The sequence below is a fragment of the Plutella xylostella genome, chromosome 11, assembly GCF_932276165.1.
Source record: "Plutella xylostella chromosome 11, ilPluXylo3.1, whole genome shotgun sequence".
Lineage (NCBI taxonomy): Eukaryota > Metazoa > Arthropoda > Insecta > Lepidoptera > Plutellidae > Plutella > Plutella xylostella.
Window position 1 is genome coordinate 277,493 of NC_063991.1, and position 12,166 is coordinate 289,658.

The 12,166-nt window shown below is 38.3% G+C and overlaps 1 protein-coding gene across 1 annotated transcript; it reads right to left on the reverse strand.

Annotated features, from left to right (window-relative positions):
• Window positions 1-2,631: 2,631 nt before the first annotated feature.
• LOC105380909 lies at window positions 2,632-11,736 on the reverse strand. The gene is made up of 8 exons (XM_048624269.1): window positions 11,646-11,736; window positions 10,926-11,066; window positions 10,334-10,533; window positions 9,777-9,920; window positions 8,994-9,121; window positions 4,180-4,284; window positions 3,425-3,621; window positions 2,632-3,167 (listed from the first exon to the last, which is right to left on the reverse strand). The coding sequence occupies exons 1-8, from the start codon at window positions 11,734-11,736 to the stop codon at window positions 2,632-2,634; spliced, it is 1,542 nt and encodes a 513-aa protein (XP_048480226.1).
• Window positions 11,737-12,166: the final 430 nt, after the last annotated feature.

Genomic DNA, 12,166 nt, shown 5'->3' on the forward strand with positions numbered 1-12,166 from the left:
AGTGCCAATTTCTCCATTGTCGGTTATCTAACCGAACAAGGATTGGTTCATCAACATACGTCATCTCCATATAAAATTCTTGACAGATGTGTCAAAATTCAACCACTAATACCTGGTTATGGTCTAACCGTCTATGGAGAAATTGGCAGTAAAGGTTAAACTTGAAATAGCCAATCCCTACATTACCGAATGGCGTAGTGGTTAGTGACCTGACTACTGAGCCGATGGTCCCGGGTTCGATTCCCGGCTGGGGCAGATATTTGTTTAAAGACAGATATTTGTACTCGGGTCTTGGGTGTTGATATTTATATTTAGTATCTATCTATCTATGTATTTGTGTAGATATATCAGCTGTCCGACACCCATAACACAGGTTCTGCCTAGCTTGGGGTCGGATGGCCGTGTGTGAGATGTCCCCACATATTTATTATTTATTTATTTTTATTTATTTTATTACCTACCTTTACCTACTACTGAAAACTTTACTTTAAATAGCTTTTTAAACTATCTGTACTGCAGACACCTCTTCTACTTAGTCCTAGACCGAAGGCTAAAGAACCTAGAGAAGCTAATATGAGATGAATCCACAGTCACATTTCACTTTCATCTCATTATTGATATTAATTCAAGAAAGTGTTATTTTGTACAAAATTTGCGTATTCTAAAGATGAGAAAACTCGTCCGTCTGGTCGCTGTCAACACCAGACACCACATTCAATGAAAGTTGATAATCTTTCAAATGATCTTGTCATTTGATCTTCTATCATGGAGTCTCTCCGAGTGACGTATCAGTATTGTGTGTAGTCAATGATTTTAAAATGTAGAATGAATGCGCCCGTCAAAACATTTTGCCTAAAGAAAATGTCACCTGCACGATGGCGCTAAAGCCCCCATTCAGTTCACGCACCGCGAGCCGAGCCCCGAGCCGTACCATTCCGCGGACTAATCTGTCATCGCCCACACACTACGCGAGCCCCGAGTTGCAGTCCAGTCGATTGTGAAGTTTACGACCCTTGCACAAGGAACATAATATTAGTAGGTACTACTCTCGTGGCGCTCGCGCCGCGCCGAGCCGCGAGCCGCGCCCAACGACACATATTCACACGCAGATATCTGTCGATTGGCGCGCGATCATAAGGTACCTACATAGAAGTAATGGACTTTAGTATACTATGGGGCATTAATTTAATTTTATTAAGTAAGAATTAAGTATACGTAAGGACGATCTAAACGGAACGACTCATCAACAGTCGATCGTCCCGCAAATAGAACGACACGTCACTTAATCGCGGGATAATCGACTGTTGATGAACCGTTCAGAATCTGTCAATTACCTAAGTATCTGAGATTAAAAAATAGTTTTAGGAGTGAAAGACTAACAACCTCGAGAATTTGTATAGCACGAGACAGTCGCCACCTAGCGGCACGCGCGCTGCACGATAGCTCCGCGCCATACAAATTTCTATAGATTTTCACCGCTCTATCGGTTTAGAAAAACCTACACTGGGCCGTAAGCATCATTTTTTCACGTTCACGTTAAGGTTTCCTAAATTACACATAGATGGCAGTGTTTATAGATTATGATAAATAGTATTTGCTAATTAATACTTTAGATCTTCACGAATTCTTTCCTGTAATAATAATATACAGGTTATAGTTTGTACGTCACTTTATTTTTATTACCACTAAGAAGTAATGAAAGTACCATTATTTATTACATAATATCAGTGACTTCCATGAATATTTTTCAGATAAGTAAGTATTTTTTATTAAATTCAGACGACCGGATGGCGTAGTGGTTAGTGACCCTGACTACTGAGCCGAAGGTCCCGGAATCGATTCCCGGCTGGGGCAGATATTTGTTTAAACACAGATATTTGTTCTCGTGTCTTGGATGTGCCCGTAAAATGGCAATAGGCCCGCCCCCTATTACATTGGGACTATCACTACACTGGGGAAAAGTGGGTGCAGCAATGCACCTCTGCCTACCCCGCAAGAGAGTACATTAGTAAAATTCAGTAGTATTCAGGACAATCGACATTATTCTGAGCTATTCTCGTGAGGAAAGTTATATCTGCTGCTTGACGCCTGATTTCAAGAGGAAGAAGATGAAATTGATTGCAGTGATACACAATTACACATAACTGCGCCTAGGAATTCTAAATTTGTTACACAGGTATCTAACAACCTTTTTCTGAATGGACTCAATTTTAGAAATATAAACGCCATAACGTGGGTTCCACACCTGCGACGCGTATTCCAAGTTGCTTCGAACAAGAGAGCAATAAATATTTTTAATAGACTTCATTACATTGAAATTTTTAAGAAAAAAACATAAATTAAACACCAATTTTCATATCATTATTATTCACAGATTCACAGTTATTAATGCCTAAAACCTTATACCTAACTAAGTATTAAATATAATTTCTGTTCTTGTGTACAAATAAAGAATATTCTATCTATCTATCTATATGCAGTTTTGGTATGCTTATAAATGTTATTAGACTTTTAAGAATATGGTAAGTATTCGACTAGAATCATATAAACATCACAATCACATGGACTTCCTAAACACAAACTAGATTTAAATGCATTGCAATTAAGATTTAAAGTTATTAATACTTGATATTATGTAATATTTAGAATAACTGAAGTTTTAGTTTCATTACAATCTGCGTTGTCTTTAACATCTTGCACAGTTTTATTATCTTCCTCCTCTCTCTTCTTCGCTAGAATACCTTCATCGATGGAGCTTCTGGACAGCTGCCGTAAGATTTTCTCAAAGATTTTCGGTGCACTTTTTGTGTTTGGCAAAGAAATGTCAGTTTGAGTCGTGACGGTCTCACATTTCTTTTCTTCCTCAACGATGAGTGGTTTGTTTTGCTCTTTGAGTTCTAAAGTGAGTGCTTTCTTTTTAATTTCCACTTCAGGATCAATTTTGATTTCATTTTGAGATTTGAACTCAGTAATTTTTTCCTCACCTAGTTCGACTTTCTTAGCGCTTCTGTCAATAGCTTTAGTTAGTACGTTTCCTAGAATGTGGGCGCATTTTATGATGTTTTGCGTCTCACGCGGCGTGAGGTGTAATCCTTCGTTCCTGATGATGTTGTTTATATTTCTCAAGTCCTCTGGTGATCTCTTTCTAGAACCTTCTGCGGAGAAATCTAAAACAAATATTTCGAATTAGTGAAAATGTGCTGTTTAAGTACATTTTGTTTTGAATGAATTATCCTAGTGGATTTATGTAATGTACCTACGTTATGGTTTAGGTAAGTATCTACTCGTATCACTACCTATCTAACTACTAGCTTTGATAAATAATAAATATTTAAATTACCTACTTATCAAAATAAAGTTTTTGGTAGGTATATAAGTTTTTTTTATAAAACCTTGTCTACTAAGTTTCGATACTAGAACATACCCAAATCAGCCAAATCAATGTTCTCAGTGCGATAAGGCGTCGGACACTGGTCGTAGTAGTTCTTCATCGGCACTCGCGACACGGAGTTGTTGTAGTTCGCCCAGAAGCTGTTCCACTCCCCGTTCTCGGTGTGGCGTGCTTTGTGGTCCTCTATTTTCGTTTTCTCCATGTCGGAGTCCACCCATGACATGTAAGATCTGAAAAATATCATTCTTTTATGATTGTGTATTGTTAATTCATGATTTAAGCGAGGTACGGTCTAAGAGATCTGTTAATACCTACTAAGTAGCATCTACTTTCAACTCCAACTTACTTTTAATTTACTAATATATTAGATAATGGTTAGATTGCAGCGCAGACGGAGGTTCTCTGTTTATTGCGAGTGCTAAGTAGACTCATTAAGTATGGCAGGTTTAAAAGTTTTGCCAATACCTACCTACCTACCTAGTACCTACTATACAACAAGCCTAGCAATGCATCTACTTAACACTAAACAATGTGTGTATTATCCTTAATATCACTACATGTTAGTGCCAATTTCTCCATAGTCGGTTAGAGCATAACCAGGTATTAGTGGTTGACTTTTGACACATCTGTCAAGAATTTTATATGGAGATAACGTATAATTGATGAACGGTCCCTGGTCGGTTAGATAACCGACAATGGAGAAATTAGAGCTTATTATCTTGCGCCTCATAGCCCTCTTAATGTGCGCGTCTTGCTCCCCGTGCTAGCCCTACTGTCTCGTGACTCACTCGCGGCTGAAGGGCGACACGACGGCGACGTCGCGCGGCGACAGCTCGGCCGACGAGTACTCCGGCGACACCGACGAGTAGTCCAGCTCCGTGCTGCGAGCGTACCTGAAATTTATAATGTAACTAGAGTCGTGGTGGCGATGGCGTTACGGGTTCGAATCCTGCCATCTACCAATGTTTTTTTTTAGAAATATGGAATTTAAGCACAATTTATACCACGTACTCTTGCGGTGAAGGAAAATATCGTGAAGAAACCTGTACATCTGCATTCTTGATATAGAACCCTAAGTTAATTTTACTCGTTCAAAAACGAATATACGACTCGCAAGTCTCGCAACCTACTATCACGTGAAGTCTGCTCCTCTGCTCCTCATCATTATAAGTATTGTTTAAGGGTCTGCAATAGGGAATCGAGGGTTGGCATTGTCATAGAATTATGTAGTAAATGATGCTCTACAGCCTTGAAAAAAATCACACAGGTAGCCGAAGAGTCTAGCTAGGTGCTGAATCATTCGAATTTAAGTAAATGATTATGGATAACTGTAAATTAAATTCAGAATATCACGAAAAACCAAGAAATGATACTCCCGTATTGTAACAACTGTGTCGTAATTATAAAAAAAATTCACATGATTCTTATCAAATTATAAAGATAAATGCTTGGACTAGGCGCTAAATACCTTGTTTTTAAATAAACACACACCTATTTTGTGTAAATTAATAACAAACTTGAGCAAATTTTTTTCCCTCAAATCTTCATACAAATATCTATGGCGGCTTTATGTGTTATAAAATCATAAACACAAGCGACGTTTGACTCAGTCGGCCGCTGGCCTCCAAAGAAGGGTCACGTCGGTTTAGGCAGCACTGACAGCTCGCGATCTTTTCGTGTACAGATACAAAATCACTGCACATTGGAGGTCATTGCACTTTTTCAACTTTTATGACACCAACATAATTTGATTTGAAATTGAGGAAGCATAATTCTTACACTATATTCAATACATTAACCCATTGAGTGCCGAAGGTACCTAATGTCACTAGGTACGTACTACGCAATATTGCGTAGTCGGAATTCAATGTGTTAAATTAAATTAGACAGTGGGCAATGTTCTCGCGTGACATTACAGTCTCGTAAAGTACCGATGAGGAGCTGGAATATAGCGAATGGATCTAAGTGATGACAAAACGTAGGAACATTAGATTAGGATTCAAAAACACAGTCTCTTGGTGCTGGTTGAGGTATGGTCTCGTGAGGATCTGATGAGGGCAGTAACACGGTGGTGGCTCAATTTTATTTCAAAGATGTTAATAGCTAAAAGCATCGAGTTTGGGCTATTAAGTATGTTTTTCAGAGAGAGAGAAAGAGATTTTGTTTTTCCTCTGGATGTGTTAGGTTTACTGGGTTTACTAAGTTCATTCTGTTAATGGCATCAAGTTGTTATGTGTTATTGCATCAATGAGGCGTTTGTTAAAAAAAAAAAAAGTTCCTTTTTGGAGAAATAGATGGCGTTGTCTGGGGTTGTACCAACTTTCAAACCCTCAGAACACACTCATATCACAATATGTTATTCTGTGAGGCTAACGAAATGTGAAAGTGACGTAGGTAGGTAGAACATTGACAAAAGAATAAAGAGGACTTGGCATAAAAATCGGTACTTAAAAATATATCGTCGTCTCTTTTTAACTTATTGGTGTTATCGTACGTAAAAAAGGACAACAGTAGTTTTGTCTTTGCCTAAAATTACAGCATTGCGATCGGTCGCCATGTTGATTGACCAAGATTGACATCCAAACACAAGGTACTTCAGCTGTCAAACAATTTGTTTGTTTACATTTTTCAAGAAAAAAGCCGCCATTTTAATTGACACCAAAGTTTAGGTAAGCGCATTTTTTTCGTTGATATGGCATGTCCTCTCTTTATTCTTTTGTCAATGAGGTAGAATTGTAGTATTATTTTCTCTATGATGTCGATGTCACTGTTGCTTCAGCGTTCAGTGCGATTGTGCGTACAGCCGTTCTTTTCAAGTTTTCTCATCAGTTCTCGCACGCAGCACCCGTTCAAACGGCGCGCATAGAGAAAAGAACACTACGTGACGGCGCGGGTAGAACTATTCACAGAATACTTAGCACTATCCCAAGCCACATGCAGTCTGAGCCTCGGAAGGATGGCTCGCGCTACCACCCGACATTTAATCACAACTAGTGAGTTCTTATTCTGAGTTTAGTACTCTTTGCTCTCTATGTAATTTTTGACAGTTGGTACACTGCGTTTTCACGCCATCTATCGGCTTACCCAAAAGCTCAACTGACAGCTGTCAAGGAAAACGGCTCATAATAAAAAAAACAAGAAAATATTCAAAGTTTCCATCCTCGCACACAAATCACAAACTCATGCCTTGTTCTAGGAGCAGGGTCTACCCTAGTGCATTTCCATGACCACTTTTCACTTGTGTCCCACCGGTTTCAGTGCTCAGCGGAATAGCACCATTGACCATTATTATTCTGAGATATCATCACTTCTTATTCTGAGTTACCCAACATAAAAACACGCCATCTATTGAAATCATTTTTTATTTAGGATTTGTCTATGGTGTGGTCCCCAAATTTAAGGGTAAAAGCAAAATAATAATATTTTAACCTTTTTTATACCTATTATATTAAAAGACCTGTTCAACGATACCCTACCTACACCATCAAAATAACCGGAAAAAATATCAGCCCCAATTTACTTGTATGGGAGAGGGAGTACCCCAATATTTTTTGGGGTACTCCCCATATCTATGCAAAATATCAGCTTGATATCTTTACCCGTTTCTGAGAAAAAGGGCGGTGACAGACTGTCAGTCAGACAGACGGACAACAAAGAGGTCTGTTGCTTTTTTCCTTTTGAGGTACGAAACCCTAAAAATAAAATAAAATATTATTCGGCTACCAAAAAATATACTTACAAACATACATACATACAATCGAATAATATTACACTCCTCCTTCGGCAGTCGGGTAAAAACAAGTGAGACAGGGGTTCATTCTGAACTTTTGTTCTACGAGTTTTAAAAATTAACAAAAAACCCTTTTTCATAGAAACTTTGATGACACGTGACTTTTTACCATGGAAAACGAATATTTTTAACTCGTAGAACAAAAGTTGTTCAGAATGACCCCTTGAGTCATCCCATTTCGGCTTAGTATACCCTTAGTATCTACACTTTAATACCTGTAGTTACCTTTCTACAAGTAAGTAAATACTACATTTGTTTAGAAAAGTAATCGGGTTCCGAGGCGTGTTTTGAAACTATACAAGGCCAGAACGCAGAGGGTGGGACGTGGGTGCTCACGTATAGTTTCAAATTAAAATGGTGCCATGATTTACTTGAAAGTATACAAGGCCATTACGCACTAATAGCGTATATTTTCAAGTAAGTTGGGTCAAAATTATGGCTTGAAAATATACTGCAGCCGTTACCACTGCGTACTAATTGTGTATATTTTCAAGTGCCAAGCGGCAATGGGAGCACTTGAAACTATACGTGATTAGTTACCAGCTAGTAGGTTTTTATATTTAATACCCATAGATAGACAGGGTAGGCTTGATGAAAAACTTGATGAAAAATATGTCTCTAATAGGTTTATAGGGTACCTAATACACTCACGAGCAATCAATAAGTCCAAGTTGCAAAATGTCAACACCAAATGACCCCCAATTTTAAAAACATTTAATTTAGAATTTGATCAAAATTTACGTTTTTAGTTGGTTATAATAATATTTTGATGCGTTGTTAAATGTACTTTAATATTGCCGACGGCGCGGCGTCATTAAGCTAGTCTTTTTGGTTCAGGAGCTATCGTCACTGGAACTTTTTTATTTCTCGTGAGTGTAGTAGGTATTACTCTTAATTCATATAAATAATAAGATATTAGTATTCTTACTTGCAAGTATAATGGCTGTTAATATCAATTAAATTAGAGTTTGTTAATCTTTATTTATTAACTTTCTATATGTAGGTATGACAGGCAGAACAAGTAAATTGTAGTCATGTACATTTACCGAAATAGTTAAGTAAATCAGAATCAGCATGTAGGTAAGGTATAAATTATATGCGACAAGTACGCCAATCAAGCAATGTGCGTAATAGCAATGTATATTTTCAAGAACGATTCAGTAAATCCCAACTTGAAAGTATACGCGATTAGTACGCACAAACAGTGTTTATTTTCAAGTAAAATATATATTTTTTTCACTTGAAACTATACAGTGCTAGTACACTATGGGTGCGTTCTGGCCTTGTATAGTTTCAAAACACGCGGTTCCGAGTATGGAGAAAAGTGGCACCCCTATTTTATAGTATAACTAATTAAAAATTATACTTACCCTCAAATCACTACTTGAAAATAATTGTCAATAAAGTTGGTGAGTAAAAGTTTATGACCCACTGTGCAAACATACATGTGTGCGTGTCACTGCGTGTGCTGTGTGAAGAGCATTGAAAACCCAAATTTGGCGCGGCACGTCACCCTGTACCGGGCCTTAAATAAACGGCAGATTTAATAATCCATAGTGAAGTTGTTGCGATGACTGTGTGTATGCTATCCTGACAGAAACTATAACTGCCTGTAACTATACTTATTCATTTATGGACTTGTCTGAAATAAATGATTTGAATTTGAATTTATAATCATTAATTTTGTCCTCACTTATGATTAAACTACAGACCACCTACAGACTAAGGTACGACAAATCTGCTAGCTAAGACCAGTCAATTTGACACATTTTACAAGGAACAGAAAAGGCAGATTAACAAATTAAAAGTCACCTATAGTTGCTCGCAGACGAGGTCTTGCTGTCGCGGCTGAACGACATGGTGCTGTTGCTGACGCTGTGGCTGAACGTGTGCTTGGCACTGTCGAACGACTGCTGGCTCTTCTTCTGGGCTTCGAGGACCTACAATAAGGAACGTAGATAGATAGAATATTCTTTATTTGTAAACAAGAACAGAATTTACAAAGCTTATATAGTTACAAACACATAGGTAAAAAACGGTCTTATCACTAAAAGCGATTGTTTCAAGACACCCTTTGGGTGGAAGTATTATTAATTTGCATGAATATGTATAATTAAGCTGTTACATAATGCTGCCACCTCATTTGGCTATTCGTAACTAAATCTTACTAGCTGTTCTCGTCAGCTTCGCTTCGCCTTAAAAAGTTTACCCGTGGGAATTCCGGGATATAAAGTAGCCTATGTTTTTTCTCAAGGTCTAGACCATATCTGTACCCAATTTCATTCAAATCCGTTCAGTAGTTTTGGCGTGAAAGAGTAACAGACAGACACAGTTACTTTCGCATTTATAATATTAGTTAGGATTGGATGTTTGCTGTATTTGCAAAATATCAAAAAATAGGCAAATTGAAATAAAAAAATAGCAATAATTTTGTCGAATTTACTGACACACATGGCAGTTTTGGATAATACGCAAATACGAGTAGCCAAGTGGGGTGGTAGTGGTAGCATAATAATTATGTTACATTATAATCTTAAAATCATTATATTCATACAGGCAATCAATATTACTATCTAATTACAATTATGTAGGTACCTTCGGCGAATACCGCTGACTTTGCAGAGAGCCGCTCCGAGGCTTCTGCGAGGGTTTCGGAGTGGACTTCGGGGTGCTGGTCGCGATGCCCGGGAACTGCTTCTTCACGCCGTACTTCGAGTTTGTGTCCTCGAAGTCTGATACCTGAAATGAAATTCAAGATTAGCATTGAAACAATCTTACAGAAGTTATGTTCTATTCTGAGAGGGGGCGAAGTTACTGTACGTGGCTCTCTCGAGTACCTTTGTACCTATCCCCTTAGGCCCCCAGCTTAGCCAGGCTAGCTCAGAAGTTTCGTTTAGACGTATATGTCCACCTAACCAATCCACTTTTTTATTTGTATTTAATTGGGATTCTCTGTGTATAAGTTTAAAGTAACTAGAACATAATCCACATGATGCCACAATGCAAAATGACCGTTCATCATTACTTAGTAACTTAAAGGCCTGTGGGATAAAAGCAAGATTAAAGACATGCTGTCACTCTCTGTAATTATGTTTCAGACTCTGACAGAATGTTTCCAGACATTCTGAACCACTCCCTAAATGTAACCAAACCTGCGAGAAATCCAGCGACATATCATCCTCCAGCGAAGTATCCCGGCTCTTGCTGGAGTGCGGCGTGATGGTCCTCCGAGGAGACTCCTGCACCCTGCTCCGTGGAGACTCCTGCACCCTGGCGCCGAGCGAGCCCGCTGACTGGCGCCTGCCGCCGGGGAGAGAGTTGGCTCGGTCGTACTTCTTCAGGAGCTGCTTGCCTGGTAATTTTATTCAGGGGTTGCAAACTTGCAAGAAAGATATACTTATAGGTATTGTAAAAAAAACTGCACCCCATTTTATGAGAATTTTCAAATATCGTAGAAAAAAGTCACCCTCATTTTAACATCTTAAAGATTGATATTTAACTATTAATTTTACCTTTCATCATCATCAGCGTATAGCAGTTCATTGCTGGAAGTAGGCCTCTCCCAAAGCACGCCACTTAATTAATACGATCTACTTATAGCTTTCCTATATTATACTTTTATTTTAAACTTGCCATTAATAGGCACTGAAGGCAAGTACTGTGGCAAAAGACAGTGGGAAAATTTGTTGGTACCCTTAACTACATGTATGTATGTAATTGTTACAAATTTAGTATATAACCTACCTGTGACCATAAACTCTGGCTTGTCCATCTTGGGTACGCATCTCTTAGGTGTAGACACAAGGCTTTGAGCTGGAGATTTGGTGGACGCCTTACTGCGGGCCGAGTCTTTCTTCGCACTGTTCTTTCTGGACATCGATGTCGCTGGAAAAAATATGGTTAATGTTTCACTTGATACGCAAAATCCTAAATCGCAAATACCTACTAAAACAGATATAGCAAGAGTTCTATGTTATGAAAAATGCTAAACCTGTATCTTTTTTTATTGTCATATAAGGGAAAACAGTTGAAAATACGTCGTACTTATTACTTCCTAAGGTAAATTTATCAGAAATAAGCATCTACCAATCGAACGTCACTCATGACTCATGCTATATTTTACGAAGTATAATAAATTTCATATAAGTATCTGAGTTAAATTTCGGACGATGCACTAAACAGCGTGATTTTGTAGTTTCTAGTTGTGACATTGGCAGAAAACTAATAATGCTATTCATATTTTTAGCGGATTAAAACACCCGAAAAAACAATAAAAGGTTTGGCTTCTGATAAATTAACTTATGGATTTAGAGGTAACAAATTATTTGTGCCGTATCCGTTATCCGTGTGTATGTACTTTGCTGGATGAGAACAGCCGAGGACCGAGCGTTGTGGCGCTCCTTGGGAGAGGCCTATGTCCAGCAGTGGATGATTATTGGTCGATGAAGATGAAGTGGTACTCACCAGAGTCACTGTTCCTCCGGGAAGTGGGTCTGCTTCTGGCCGGCGGCTCCGCGTCGTTGTCGTCACCCGGGGACCGCGGGGGGCGCTGCATGGCACCGCCTGTGTCCTGTGTCGTCTTACTTGAGATCTATTTGGGTACGTATTATAAATGTGAAAGTGTAAGATTGATCCAAACTTTGTTTACAAATGTATGAGGATACTTTTAAGAGGCAGATTAAAATCCATACATTTTAGTTAGTTTTCAAGTGTAAACCAACACTTTATTTATACCAGGCTAAGGATCTGTCAATCGAATGTCATAGGAGTACGAGTCAGGCTATATTCAACAAAGTATAATAAGCATTAACTTAGGTAAGATGTTACTTATATTATGTACTAATATCTAATATTATATATTATGCTACTATATAGCTCTAATTTATATTTCTACATGCTAATCCAAAACATGACACTGGCAGAAATTGTTTTCAGAACTGTCAGATTACCAAAAAAAATAGTTGAAGTCATGGCAGTTACAGTGT